The sequence below is a fragment of the Salvia splendens genome, chromosome 9 (assembly GCF_004379255.2).
Source record: "Salvia splendens isolate huo1 chromosome 9, SspV2, whole genome shotgun sequence".
In the NCBI taxonomy this organism is placed as follows: domain Eukaryota; kingdom Viridiplantae; phylum Streptophyta; class Magnoliopsida; order Lamiales; family Lamiaceae; genus Salvia; species Salvia splendens.
Window position 1 is genome coordinate 29,139,559 of NC_056040.1, and position 14,732 is coordinate 29,154,290.

The 14,732-nt window shown below is 35.1% G+C and overlaps 1 protein-coding gene across 1 annotated transcript; it reads right to left on the minus strand.

Annotated features, from left to right (window-relative positions):
• Positions 1 to 19: 19 nt before the first annotated feature.
• LOC121748528 (beta-galactosidase-like) lies at positions 20 to 4,333 on the minus strand. Its single transcript, XM_042142943.1, has 18 exons — positions 4,003 to 4,333; positions 3,782 to 3,877; positions 3,596 to 3,708; positions 3,433 to 3,499; positions 3,244 to 3,336; positions 3,020 to 3,163; positions 2,626 to 2,714; positions 2,435 to 2,540; positions 2,237 to 2,324; positions 2,038 to 2,156; positions 1,775 to 1,939; positions 1,534 to 1,709; positions 1,338 to 1,447; positions 1,142 to 1,251; positions 945 to 1,055; positions 738 to 848; positions 445 to 650; positions 20 to 364 (listed from the first exon to the last, which is right to left on the minus strand). The coding sequence occupies exons 1-18, from the start codon at positions 4,168 to 4,170 to the stop codon at positions 256 to 258; spliced, it is 2,181 nt and encodes a 726-aa protein (XP_041998877.1). The 5' UTR covers positions 4,171 to 4,333; the 3' UTR covers positions 20 to 255.
• Between the last annotated feature and the right edge of the window lie 10,399 nt (positions 4,334 to 14,732).

Consider the following 14,732-nt stretch of genomic DNA (forward strand, 5'->3'; position numbering starts at 1 on the left):
GAGTGATTATGCTATTGGATGAAATATGATATTCAGACTGATATATATCTTGATTGTTGCATTGAATATATAATAAACCACCTCCTTTTTTTTAGTTTTGAACTTAACTAACTAGCTTCATTACTTTCACATATGTATGTATGTATGTATGAGAACAAAACTACATCAGCTGTAATTAGCTCTATAATTCACCATTCTTGTTTTTTGATTCAATCACATCTTATTTTCTATAGGCAGCTTAGTATAAATTCTCAATCATGCTGTTCTCTTCACTAAGGTGATCTTCGTTGGGTCGCCGCCCCATTCCTCAAACATGACCAACAAATTCCCACTCGGTTTCAGCCATGATCGCGGAACATGGTACCTGAAATTCACACCACTTGTTATGTTGCTCGCAATAAAATCATGTCATGTAATCGTGAGCGTGGATTTGTTGCGCCTTACCATCTCTGCGACGGCTGATTGCAATTTCTTTGGCATTTCTTCTCAGTGAATGTGCCTGCATAGTTGCAGTTCCCACAGCTACCCTTTGCTATGTATGCCGGCCAGTGTCTGCCTATGCTTTGCCCGTTTATCCACACCTCGCCTTTGCCCATGCTCATCATGTCCACAGCCAATGGATCCTCCCCGCCTGGTGCCTCAAATGTAGCCTGCAAACAAATGAAACAGATTTATATTCTCATTCCAACAAACCTCATCAGGCCTCGCTTGGGTGAGTTCCAGATGAGACCGGCTACCTTATACCACGTTAAGGGCTGTTTCTGAGCAAGAAGGGATCCTTGCACCCATTCAACCGATGAACTTCCGGTCACTGTCCCAAGGCTCAGCGACTCGCCTCTCAAGCCAGTCTATTCATGTAGAATAATAACACAAGGATGAATTTAGTCCCAAAATTTTAATTAGGTGGAAGGAAAAATCTGCTGATTAATTCAAGATCATCTAACCTTGTAGGACCATTTCTGCTTTGTCAAGTCTCTCGTGCCCGCATTGAGGCCGTTCAAAGTGACAGGTCCAAGAACGCCTTCATTCCACCTCTCGTAGTGCAAACCCACGTTCTGACATATTTAAGAAACAAAAGCAGTCTTGTAAGAGATTGGACAATGCTGGTGTGAGATAAGAGTGAAAGTACGGTTCCACTGACCGGAAGGCCCACAGAAACGCTAAGCAGAGATATTTTGTTAACTCCGGCTCTCAAATTTACTTTGCCACTGTACGTCACTTTAGGATTGTCCAGACTTCCGTACACGGTTCCTGATGTAGAGGCAAAACCATGTCAATATACATAGATAAAAAAGGAGAAGACGCGTACATATACATAACAAGAGACCATATATCACCTGCTAGCTTTCCGTTGATGAAAACATGCAAGGCATGGCCAGCTGACATAACTGTGAGAAGAGGCCATTCGCCACTCTTCAAGAATCCTTCATCGGATGCTATATTTACACTGAAAATTTGTATCGTAACGAGTGAGCACATCAACCCCTTTTCGCCTGAAAGATTCAAGATGAAACTCGATTGTTGATCACTTACTCTGTCAGATACCATAGATAATCAGATGAGTCTCTTGTAACACTTAGTTGCTCCCATAAGCCGGACTTTGTAACTGTGTCTCTATCATCTGACGAAGGAGTCTCTTCGTTGTATGATTGCCAACTTAACGCACCACCCACGGGTAACATTTTCGGTGTGGAGCTTTTTGAGCTAATCTGCAGCCACATGTAAGAATATTGAAAACCAATAGCATTATTGTAGAGATGTCATGTTTGCTTACTCTTGCAGTGTTGTAAACAACAGTCTGGCAGTCGGGGAGAATGCTGATCGACCAAGGGGGCAAATCATACTGCACGTTTTGGAATGTCAGCTTCGTAGAGAATGTGGGGTCGTAGTTGGAGAGAAATGCAGCACAAGCCCCAGTCTTGGATCTGAACACATGAACCTGAGGATCAGATGATGAGCACGACGTAAATACAAAATGTTAAAAGTACAATCGAAGAGCAATTTTAGTTGGGAAGCTAAGATAGTATCGATTTTCACCTCTTGATTTTTCCCGGGCCATGTGACTGTGGGATAAGAAGACACTAGAGCTGGTTCGCATTGCTTGATTGCTTTGTGCAAGTCCCTCAAGTGCCCCCACTTAGGCTCGTTCAATAGTCCTATTCACCAACAATGGCTCAATCAATTCTTCGTGAAGAACATCACTGAACATGATGATAGTACTGATATTAAAGGTTACCATATTCATCAATTGGAGCATCATAATCATAGCTGGTGGCAACAAAAAGACCAGCTGCATTTCGTCCAAAGTTCGTCCCTCCATGATACTGGTACCGTGCAAATATGCAACAGAAGACAAACATTTTTGTTATCTGCAAATCCTCCACTTCTTTCAAATCAGGATACCGTAACTGCCTATTTTGAAGAGACAACTTACCATGTAATAATTGAAGAAGGAGCCATTGTTCTGCACAAACCTAGCCACTGCAAAGGCCATGTCTTCAGCAGGTCTGTAAGGAATCGTTCCACCAAATTGTGTATACCTACACGACGTATAAAAGACTTAGAATTATCCAATCAAACAATGAGATCTTCGTTCTTATGCAGATAGCTAAGTTCATTCCTTACCAGCCAGTCCAGGCTTCAGTCCACATTTTTGGCTTGTTCGGCTTGTTAGGATGAAAGCCTTCGCAGTAGAACCCGTTACAAGTATCTATCTGTAACGATTAAACATGATTAGGAAATATGCACAAGAACAAAGAAATGTTGCTGAAAATAAGCAAACGTCACACGCTAGCTTGACTGATATGATCATTACTTCAACAAGTCAAATCATTAGTAGATTTTTGGACCGAACTGTCCCTTTGTCGCGTATTATTATAACAAGAAAACGATAATTCTAAACTCAATAAGCCGTGTTTCAAAAGCTAAAGCAATAAAGAAACATGTAGATATACCAAAACCATTCCTGACTTGTTTGAAACTATACACACAAGTTAGAGAAAAACAGAAAAATTCTCACCATGGGATCAGGGGCAGTTTCTTGCTTGCACATGATCCACGGGACACCGGTATTTTGAGCCACCGCCATTTTTGCAGCCCATGCTGAGTAAGCTTTACCAGGAGCACCAATTTCCCACTCCACTGGTCCATACTCATTTTCTATCTGCCAATATTCATCTCTCAAAACTGGTCACAACAAAATTGCCAACTCATACATATATGTACGTGCGCGCGCGTATGTACCTGAGACATGATAATAGGTCCTCCTTGGGGCTCAAACAACCTCTCCGACTTCATCAACCCGACAATCCTTTGAACAAAACTTTGCATAGCCGCCTTCATCACAATTATACATGTACATACCAAAATCATCAGCTACAAAAATCCTCATTTCAAATACAATGTGAGTATGTTTTGTGTGAGAGTGCAGACCTTGAAAGGCCCATTGTCTGTTCTGAACTCGATTCCCGGCACATACTTGAGCCAAACAGGGAATCCCCTGCATCACAATTGAGCAGCAAAAAATTTCAGTGATCAAGAAACAATGTAGTAGTAGCCCATAAAAATCAATTGGATTTGACATCATAAAAATCACCCAAAATTCCACTCTGCACAAACAAAAGGCCCAATGCGGAGGTGCACGTAGAGACCGGCTTGGTGCGCCAATTTGATGAATCTCACCAGGTCGAAACGCCCTACGAAATTGTACTGCCCACAACAATAAACCCAATAAAAATTGAATCTTTTTTTTCTATATGCAAAATTTATGAAGTAAATGTACCTTCCCAGGAGAAGGCTCATGCCCATTCCAAAACACATAAGTCTGTATAACATCTAACCCACCATCTTTAGCCTTTTGAATGAGATCAGGCCACATCTATCACCAAGAAAATAATCAAGTCAAAAAAATTCAATCTTTATTACTAAAATGAAAAACTATCACCAAGAAAATAATCAATCCATAAAAATTCAATCTTTTTTAGTAAAATGAAAAATTAGTACCTCAGGCGTGCTTCTTGGATAGTGAATGGAACCAGAGATGAGAATTTTCCTCTTCCCATTAATAATAAAGGATTTGTCATCATAAGAAACTGTGGCTCCAACAGATGAAATGGCCAACAATAACACCAAACTAAACATGATTCCCAACATTTTTAAGGTTGAGCCCATGGCTTTTGAGACAGAGACAGAAAAAGGGGGTCTCTTCCTTTGTTATTTTGGAGAAAAAAGTTGGAATTTATATAGGATGATAGGTAGTGCGATTATGTTTTTGAAGACAAAGAGGAAGTTTGGAGTTTTGGTTATTTGTGCATGAGATAATGGGAAAGCTCCAACTGCTTTTTAGTTTTTATAAAGATTGAAGTGGAAAGAGACAAATCCATAAACTCTTATTTTAGGTGGGGTTAAGTGAGAGACCTGAATTGTATGAACTAAGCAACTTTCTCTTAATTTTACTTCTTGCTGCACCACAATTTCGCCCAAACTGGATTCGGTGAAAAATTTAGAAAGCTTGGTGATGAAAAAATACTCCACTTGCATACAAAGCAATATATGGATATTTCACATTCTTCAATTTTTAGACTTATTTGTCAATATTACGTCAACTTTTTTTGTTTTCAATAGCTTCTAAGAAATACCCCCCTTTTTAAAAAAGTTTATCTCGACAATATATGATAAATTGCGAGATACCTAGATAAAATTTTAATTCATTTAAGAAACTTTTTCACATTTTCTATCCCATTGTGCTCTTTCCGGTCTCAAGGGCACAATTGACAATTTTTTTATATCACCTTCTCTGTTTCTTATTTTGATTGTTATTTTCAATTTATATTATTGTTTGTATTCAATCATTTATTTGTGTACGATTTTTTTTACTCAAAATTCAAGACTATTATAGTTAATACATCATTATTATTATTATACCTAAAATTGTATTTGAAAGACTTATTTTTTTTCTTTTCTTTTTTCATTTGTTTTATTCATTAATGATAATTAAACTAAAAATATATTAACTCTTATCCCTAATAAATGTAAGAATATTTGTCAACTGTCTCGCTTAAAAAAATTACTATTCCCTCTTATCCCTAATAAATTTTTGTTTCACCTAAAAATAATATTATTCCTTCATATCCCTAACAAATGTTTCAAAACCCCTAATAACAAAAGAATAAAGATAAACTGACAAAAATTCTATATACAAAATGCACTTCATATTTGAGCCTGATAAGATCAAATTATTTTGAATTAATAGCATCATTAGTTACATACTTATGTGTTTAATTTGACCATATTTACAATTATAGGAGGAAAATTATATTAATTCAATTTTTCCTTTGTTTTAAAATTTTCAAAATAAATTTTTTGATAGAATAATCATTCATAGTATTTTAATGGAATGATTTTTTTATTCATTTTTATGAAGATAAATAATTTGGTCTTTTTCTCTACAAAGCAAAATTTGGGAAAAATACTTTTTTATTTGAAATTTCTCTTGTATTATGCCATATATATTTTTAAAACTACTAATATTTTATTTTTAATTCTAACTTTTAATTTAGCAAGTATTCCCTCCGTCCCAAGGAAGATGACCCCTTCCTTGGGCGGCACGAGATTTTATGTATCTTTATTTTGTGTGTTAATAAATAAGTGTTTCTTGCTAAGTCCACTTTTGGAGTATATAATATGTTAATTAATTCAGTCCATAGCATACATTGATTAATTAATGGATGTTTCTATCTTAAGTGCGGAAAATAAATTCCATACAAATGGAAACCCGGAATACTTGTAATTTCGGATTTGGATGGGCAGTGCAATATTACTTCTTTAGTGGCTGACTGTAATATTCCAATATAAGCTTATATTAAATTGTGGGTTCAATTTAATTAGTAAAAAGCTAATTAGGGGAGGCCATATCCAAATTCTTCCTTAGATCCCTAACTGGGTCCAATATGTGACTTAATATAAATAGGAAAATAAAGAGACAGAAAACACACTTGTTTTTCTTAAAAAAATTTCGTCCCCCCTTATTCCAAGGAGAGGAACGATTTTTGTTTTCCCTCCGTGAGCAGGATTTCTTTATTTAAGTCCTAGTATTCTGGTGAGATTTGCCCACACAAATATCAGTTTACTGTCCGGGATAACAGTCAGAACATCCGAGGTCGAGTACTCAAGATCTTCACGTGGAGTAGACGCAAGCCATCTTCGATTCTTAAGTGAATCAGCAAGGTAAGTTGGCTTACTTCGTAGCAAGCATGTTTTATGTATTATTTATAATGAAGCATGTTTAAATTCAAGTTATAAGCATGATACATGTGATAATTACGCGAATTGAGTTTATCTAAATAATTTACTAAATAGATCAGTTTTTATGTGATCCGTTTGAATGCACGCTTCCGCTGCCAATCTAGAAGAGAGAAGTTTGAATGTTAGTTAACTAACAACTACTAGCCGTTGGAGGTTTCTTGAAAATTCGGTTATAACTGTTTGGCTTCATCGAGTGAACCGTTTGGAAAGAAGTGAACTGTTTGGCTTCATTAAAGGAGTGAACAGTTATAACCGAATTTTATATCTCTAACCGAATTTTGAAAATTCGGTCTTGAGTTTGAAAATTCGGTTAGAGACAGAAAATTCGGTTATAACTGTTTTGTCTTCTTCAGGTGCTGGGAAGCATTTCTGGGCAGAAGCTGTGACAATAGCAACTTATCTGATCAATAAATGCCCTTCCTCAGGCATAGGGGGTTCTATACCGGATCAGAAATGGTATGGAACAAAGCCTGACTACACCAGGCGGAAGCCTTTTGGGTGCAAGGCATTTGCACATTTGAAACAAGGGAAACTGAATGCAAGAGCTTTACAGTGTGTCATGCTTGGTTATCAGATATGAGTGAAGGGATATAGGCTCGGTTGCATTGAGCCTAGGAATCAAAAAGTGATAATTAGCAGAGATGTTGTCTTTATTGAGGACAACATGCCTTTTCTTGACAACAAAGGCATCAAACAGACTGCTGACCCTGATGATGCTCCTCTAACAGAAGATTGAACAACTACTTCTTTTGATAAAATGAATATAGAGGCTGATGAAGCAGGTGGAGTTCAAGAGGGTCAAGAAAGTGATACTGAGATCCAGCAGCATCAACACGATGACTCACAGCAGTACCAAATAGCAAGGGACAGGCCACGAAGAACTAATGTGAGGGCACCAGCCAAATTTAATGATTATGAGATGCTCTACTATGCTCTGCATATAGCTGAACAAATGGAGACTTCAGAGCCTGGCTCCTATGCTGAGGCTGTAAATGGGCCAGAAAGAGAACTATGGATTCAAGCCATGAAAGAAGAGGTTGAATAACTGATCAGCAACAAGACATGGATTTTGGTTGAGAAGTCTGAATTCAAAAAAATTATTGGATGCAAGTGGGTGTTCAAAAAGAAAATAGAGTCAGCTGATGCACAGAAAATCAGATTTAAAGCAAGACTTGTTGCTAAGGGTTTCAACTAAGAAGAGGGGATATATTTCAATGAGGTCTACTCTCCAGTTGTCAAGCATAATTCCATTCGAATCTTGTTGGCAGTGGCAGCTAAGAAAGGTTGGGAATTAGAACAACTTGATGTCAAGCCAGCATTTTTGAATGGAGATCTTGAAGAAACAATTTACATGGCTCAGCCACAAGGTTTTGAGATCCCTGGGTCTGAGCAGAAAGTGTGTATGCTTAAGAGAAGCATCTATGGCCTTAAACAAAGCAGCATGCAAAGGTATCTGAAATTTGGTGAAAGCTTGACAAATCTGGGCTTCACTAGATCCTTGTATGATAGCTGTGTATTTGTGAAGAAGCAGAAAAACAAGGCACCCATATATCTACTTTTGTATGTAGATGATATGTTAATCTCAGGACCAGACATGGAAGAGATTAGTAAGGTGAAAGAACAGCTCAAATCAGACTTTGAGATGAAGGATCTTGGCACTGCAAGAAGGATCCTTGGAATGGACATAATCAGAGACATAAGCAAGAAGAAGCTATGGCTGTTTCAGACTGATTACATTCTCAAAACTATGAAGAAATTCAGAGTTGATAACATGAGGTGCACATCAACACCCATGGCTATGCATTTCAAGCTGACAAAAGATCAGAGAGCTAAGACTGATGAAGAAAGGAAGGAAATGGAGTTAGTGCCATACTCCAATATTGTAGGCAGCCTGATGTACCTGATGATATGTACTAGGCCTGACATAGCACATGCCATAAGCACAACAAGTAGATACATGGCAGATTTTGGCAAACAACACTGGAGTGCTTTGAAATGGACTCTGAGGTATCTTGGAGGAACAAATAAGCTGGGCATATTATTCACTGGTGATGGTGGAGTAGAGGAAGAGCCTTTGATAGGCTATTGTGATTCAGATTATGCAGCATATCTGGACACAAGAAGATCACAGACTGACTACATCTTCACTTTGTTTGGTTCAGCCATATGTTGGAAGTCAAGTTTGCAAAATGTGGTTGCTTTGTCAACAACCGAAGCTGAGTATATGTCATTGACTTCAACAGTGAAAGAAGCAAAGTGGCTCCTTGGACTTGTGGGTGAATTTGGAATACAACAAAAGAGTGTGGCAATACACTGTGATAACAATGGAGCATTGTGTCTTGCTAGACATCAAATGTTTCATGAACGTAGCAAACACATTGATGTAAGGCTACATTTTATAATGGATGAAGTGGAGAGTGGCAGGGTGAAGGTGATCAAGATTGACACGGCCCATAACCCTGCTGATATGCTCACTAAACCACTAAGCAAGGAGAAATTCGAGTATTGTTGCAGATTGGTAGGATTGTGTGTAGTGAAGTTTTGAAAATTCTTTTTCTGAGCATTGCTTCATTAGTCAAGGTGGAGATTGTTATGAAGATTGCCTAGATGAAGTAATGCATGTGCATGGAAGTTAAGTTGGAATGCAAAACACACGATCAAGAAGAGACAAGTTTGAATGTTAGTTAACTAACAGCTACTAGCCGTTGGAGCTTTCTTGAAAATTCGGTTATAACCATTTGGCTTCATCGAGTGAAGGCTTGTTCACTCTTTTAGTTTTAGCTAGTATAAATAGAGTAGTTAGCTCATTGTGGAGATTGACTCATATTGTAAACACTTCTTGATTTACACATTGGATAAGATTCTAGTTCAACTCTCCAAAAATATAGTGTTCTTCATTCTTCATTGTTTGGTTTTTCTTGATCGGTTATCACGTTGCATTCTTCAACATAATGGGGTCGATATTTCAAATTGTGTATGTATTTAGATCTATAAGTACATACACAATTTATTTTCATTTGCATTCCAATCAATTTATACATATCTTAACACTCATCTAGAAATTTGGTAACACACCAACAGATTTTAGCCTGGAAAATTGAATAATTTAGTTCTGGTAATTGTAAATTATGTAATTTTTGCTATATAATTTTCAATATTTAACTAATGTAATTTTTAGTATTTATAAATTATGTAAGTTTTAATAATTGAAAAAATGATGAACCAGAAAATTAGATTATAATAAGTATTAATTTATCAGAAGACCTATGGTTTTAAATTGACCTAGTTTGAAACTAAATAAATACCGACACATATGTCGATTAAAACACTTATTTTGGATCTCTATTACAAATAGAGCAGTCATATTTTAACAACAGACAATTTTATACTGAAACATCATCTAAAATATATAAATCCATCAAATAAAATAAATTACTAATACTCAAAGATTAAAAAATTAGCAAAAAAGTTCTTATATTTTCAAATATGAGCAATACATCAATTACTTTTAAGTATTTTGAGATTTTTAAATTACAATTGGCTAAAATTAATTTAAATAAGTTATAATATCTAAAAAAATATCCTAACTTTTGGCCAATTTAGGTTTTTATCACAAACTTCAATTGTGGTGAAAAATACACAAACTTTAATAATAATAATAATAATAATATTTATTATTTTTATTTTTCTTCTGATGTAAAAATCAAGTACATATAATATTATCTAACAATATATAATGCAGTAATAAATTTGTTTAAAAATGAAAGTTTTTTCGCTTATTTTCACAATATATTTTATTAAGAGTGAACTACATAAATAATACCAAATTTTTTTCATTTTCGGACATAAATGGTACCTAATCTTTATTTTATATCGTTTTTGGTACCCCATGACAAAAATAACCCTAGGTACCAAACATGTGATTTTTTGGTTATGGAGGATATTTTTGAAAATTTCAATTAAATAGTATACTAAACATGTGATTTTTTTTCTTCCTTTCTTATTTCTTTTTTCTTCATTTTCTTCTATTTTTTACGTATCTTTCTTGCTTCTTTCTTTTTTCTCCTTAGTTTATGATTCCTCTTTTTTCTTCTTTTTCTTCTTTCTTTTTAGTGTTTTATACATACATCTAATTGCATTCATAATATAAATCAAGGACAAAACACCTAATTAAATTTGTAAGATCGTGGGCCATATGCAGGAGGCCCAAGTAATTAGTCACGGGCCCAATATCCACTGCCCATTATTTGTTGGCCCTGCTCCTAACCCTAGCTACGTGTCAGTGTGCGATTGGGTGCTCTATCACTCTCTTTTATATACTCATTTGGTTCTGAACCGCCTCACTTTTTACCCTCATTCTCACTCTCTTCTCTCTCGGTGTAACTGTTTCTTCTTCTTTCTAATCTGGGGTTTGTTCCATGAGATTGCTATGTCTTCTCTCTGTGTAAGCTTGAGAGTTCTCATCTCTTTCTTCATCTCTAGTGTGAGTGCAAGGTGTGAGGTGTTGTGAGACTGTGTGTCAAAACCCCTGGTTTCTGGTCTTGTCTCTTGGACTAGTTGTTGGTTTCTGGTTGGAAGGAGATCCTCCGAGAGTTGAGTGTTGTTGTTGTAACTGGTGTTAAGCGGTTGGTTGAGTATTTGATGTGCGGTGGTGGATCTAGGGTTCCGGTGTGACTTTCCTTGATTGACTAAGGTCGATCTGTGTTCTCCCTTGGTGCAAATTGGAGTTGGCCGGATATTTGAGGACAGGTTATATAGATCTGTGTAGTTGTACCTAGTGCAACTTGAGCCACATCAAAACTTTGTTTTCTTCATTAATCTTGTTTCTACTTTGGTTATTTTACTGCATTATAATTGTCTTGAAGTTACTAATCGTTTACTTAGTGTTTCAGGCTCGATTACTTGCAAAGATACTTGCTCCCACTAACTGACACAGCCTGTAGGTAGTATTTCAAGTCTTGTAAAACTTGTTGTCTATCTTAGATTGTAATATGGAATCTATCACCTTTTCAAAGATGATTATCCAAATTAACCAATGCTACATTGTAGTTAAAGGGATTATGTTCAAGTTAATCTAAGACTGAGTCGTACGACACTCTTAGATCTATGAACTTGTTGTGTTCCTCTGGAACGCTCGCACTACGACATGGTTCTTACAATCTTAGGTACTGAAGTTGATTTTATTAGTGCAAAGGTTTCTAATGGTATGACTTCTTGGTAATGTGAAAAATCCGATATCTCTCTCTTTATTTTGAGAGTTATCACGTTGTTAGGCTTGTAGTTCATCTCTTGATCTTCATACAAGAATTTTATCTTTGAAGATTACAGAACTTATAACCTTACATCATTTGGGACAACCTTAAAACATGCCTCAGTACTCAACTCCAATTCCTTGGACACCTTTCCAACATGTGTTGGAACAACATTACACCTTGAGATGTGCAAGACTAGAGTCGCTCTAATCCACAACTCGTGTTTTGTAGAAGGTACTGATGTTGCTAGTTTCTTTAAGGTGTAACTCGTTGTATTTAACGATTATCTCATCAATGATAAGATTTTAATGAGTACAACTCATCACTTAATCAAACTTGTCTTAAAAAGACTTCGATTCCTTCTTACATACCTATCCCATTCTTAAGAAGAATGCTTGGATTCGTCAATGGAGATTAGACTCCCACTACTGATCATAACAATTTGCTCGTCTTCTTATGGTGTAAACCATTTAGACTTGCTAGTTTTTCTATATCGCACTTCTATAAGTATTGAATCAAATGATTCTAACTCATAGTGCATCAAACAGACATTCTCGACTTTCAAGCTATTTAACAAACAAATTGTTAAAATCTTGATAGTCTAGATCAATTTGAACAATAGCTAAGTATTTTCTTGGCCTTAAGACTAAGAGCCATAAATACTTTATCATTCATTGTTTAAGAAGTTGATGTGTTGTTTAATACTCAATCTTATTGCATTTATATTGTTTCAATACTATGATGCCTTAAACATCAACTATAAAACAATAATTTAGCAAAATTAGTTCCCACTGCAACAAAAGTCTGACTGAATCAAGATCTCTTACTTAGAAGTTTCATTCTCATGTAAGTCATTGTCCTTCTTTAAAAGAGGTTAATCCAACTTACAAAGCATCTTCACTCGCTTTGATGAGAATTCAAGCTCTCTCATTTCCATATCTAGTCTTTTGTTCAAATGAACTAGGACTTAGAAAAAATGCAGCCTTTATGAATTCGTCATCTATCATGTTATTTTCCTCTAACAGTAATGTAAAAACCAATATTCAGAAGGTTTTCTACTTTTCAGTTAAACCTTCTTGTAGTCATAAATATTACTTTAGGTGATGACTTGAGTCAGAAAACTATTTGAGTGATCAAAAGATTCCTCAAAACATTCTGTCCCTCTAGGATATTCCAATCGAATCATCTTGACAGATTCTATTGATATTCATCTTTCATCGTCACTAATCAAGACTTGTCATGCTACTTAAAGGAAAATAGCTTCACCTTATTCCTCAAAGAGCTTGTCAAGTACATGCATAATGCATTCTCAAACATTCTTCTTGGAATTATGTCGAAGAAATTAAGGACATGAATCGGTGAGTATAAACTCTAAGTTTTCAGCGATGAGAATCTTATCCATTTACGTTTCCAGCATACATAATTTTGGTCTTCGAGTTTATTTTCTTTAAGGATCGCAGACAGAATATTGAATGACATCATGAAGATTTGGCATATAAACTTATTATCACATACTTATGCTCAATACATAATCACAAATAACCACAAAACAATTATGTATCTTACAACTGTAAAATCGAAAACAGGTACCCTCCATAACAGGTCAATACTCATTCACAACTTTAACATTTTTACTGGTCACAACACCGACGAATAGTCCAGAGACCACATAATGGCATGGCCGTCAGATTTCGCATTACAGAATTTTGTTTCTACAACACACTCTCATAACAATGCTCATGTGTTGATAACAAAATCAAGTTATCTCATAAATTCTGTTTGAACTTCTGAAACTTGTAATTTCTGATGATTATTGTCCCCACATAATGGGTGGCGATAATATTAGAAACTACTTTCTAGTTCACACTATTTATATTTGAAAGGTCTGCCCATATGAACTTGCTATTTCGTAGGATTATTGTCCCCACATAATGGGTGGCAATAATATTAGAAACTAGCTTCATAAAATTTGCAAACCAACCGATGGAGACCGTATACAACGCACTTGTTGTAATTATCACTTAGATATTTTATATGGTTTTCGAATAATTATCACATAAGCATATAAAACAGATAATCCACTTAAAATAGATAAACACCAAATAAACAGATAAATCCATTTAATGCATGACATTTAAACACACAGGATAATTAAATATAATTATTTAATCTAGTCAAGGGAGAAACAATTAAACAATTAAGTTTTATCTTGGATAATAATTATCCAAATTCATTTAGGAATTATCAAGATATAGTTAACTATCTAAACCCATTTAGGATTATTCTAGATTTTATTTTGATAAAATCAAATCCTATAATTCCAGATAACGTTGATCTAGGATTATCATTATTTAAATCGTACTAGGATATTACTAGATAAAAGCAAATACATCATAATCCATAAGATAAAAATAAAATCCTATCAACCAAGATTTATATAAATCTTAATTCTATTTAGAATAGACATTCAGAATATATCAAACATTACTTAGGATTTTTTAGATAAATAAATATATCTAAATCCAATTAAATAAGGATTTTCTTATATATCATCTTTATCCTAATCTATCTAGGATACGAATCCAAAAAATAAGGATAACTTGGATTAATGTTTATTCTAATCCATCTAGGATTTGTCTTAATAGAATTAAATCTATTCAAATCCATAAGAAAAAAATAAATTAATATTAATCCTAATCCATCTAGGATTTATTATTGGAGTAAATCCATATAAATCCATAGAATTAGATAATATTCATCATTCAAATCCATCTAGAATTCATATATGAATAAATCCATATAAATTCATAGGATAAGAATAAAAATATTAGATTATCATTACTCAAATCTAACTAGGATTCATCTAGGAATTAAATCTATTTAAGTCCGTAAGATAAGGATAAAATCTAATTAATCCATGACTTAATTCAAAAATTAAATATCATATAATATACAAAATCCACACAAAAGATATATTCAAATCTTATTTCCAAATTAATCTTGAATACTTTCTAAAAATAATTCCAAGGGCTAGGAAACCCTAAACTACATTTGGAAATAATCTTGATCGCTCCTTGCAAGGAGCGGCTGGACTCCCACTAAATCCATGGCCACTGCTGCTTGCACGATGCAGCCATCTCGACTGATGTTCCTCAGCTCCTCGCACCATCTCCACAG

Bases quoted from the DNA above. Each gene is read 5' to 3' on its own strand.
- LOC121748528 (XM_042142943.1), bottom strand. From the start codon at position 4,170: ATGGGCTCAACCTTAAAAATGTTGGGAATCATGTTTAGTTTGGTGTTA. The intron at 3,337-3,432 runs GTCTGCACTCTC...ATTGTGATGAAG, and splicing joins CAGACAATGGGCCTTTCAAG to GCGGCTATGCAAAGTTTTGT. The intron at 2,715-3,019 runs GTGAGAATTTTT...TAATCGTTACAG, and splicing joins AAACTGCCCCTGATCCCATG to ATAGATACTTGTAACGGGTT.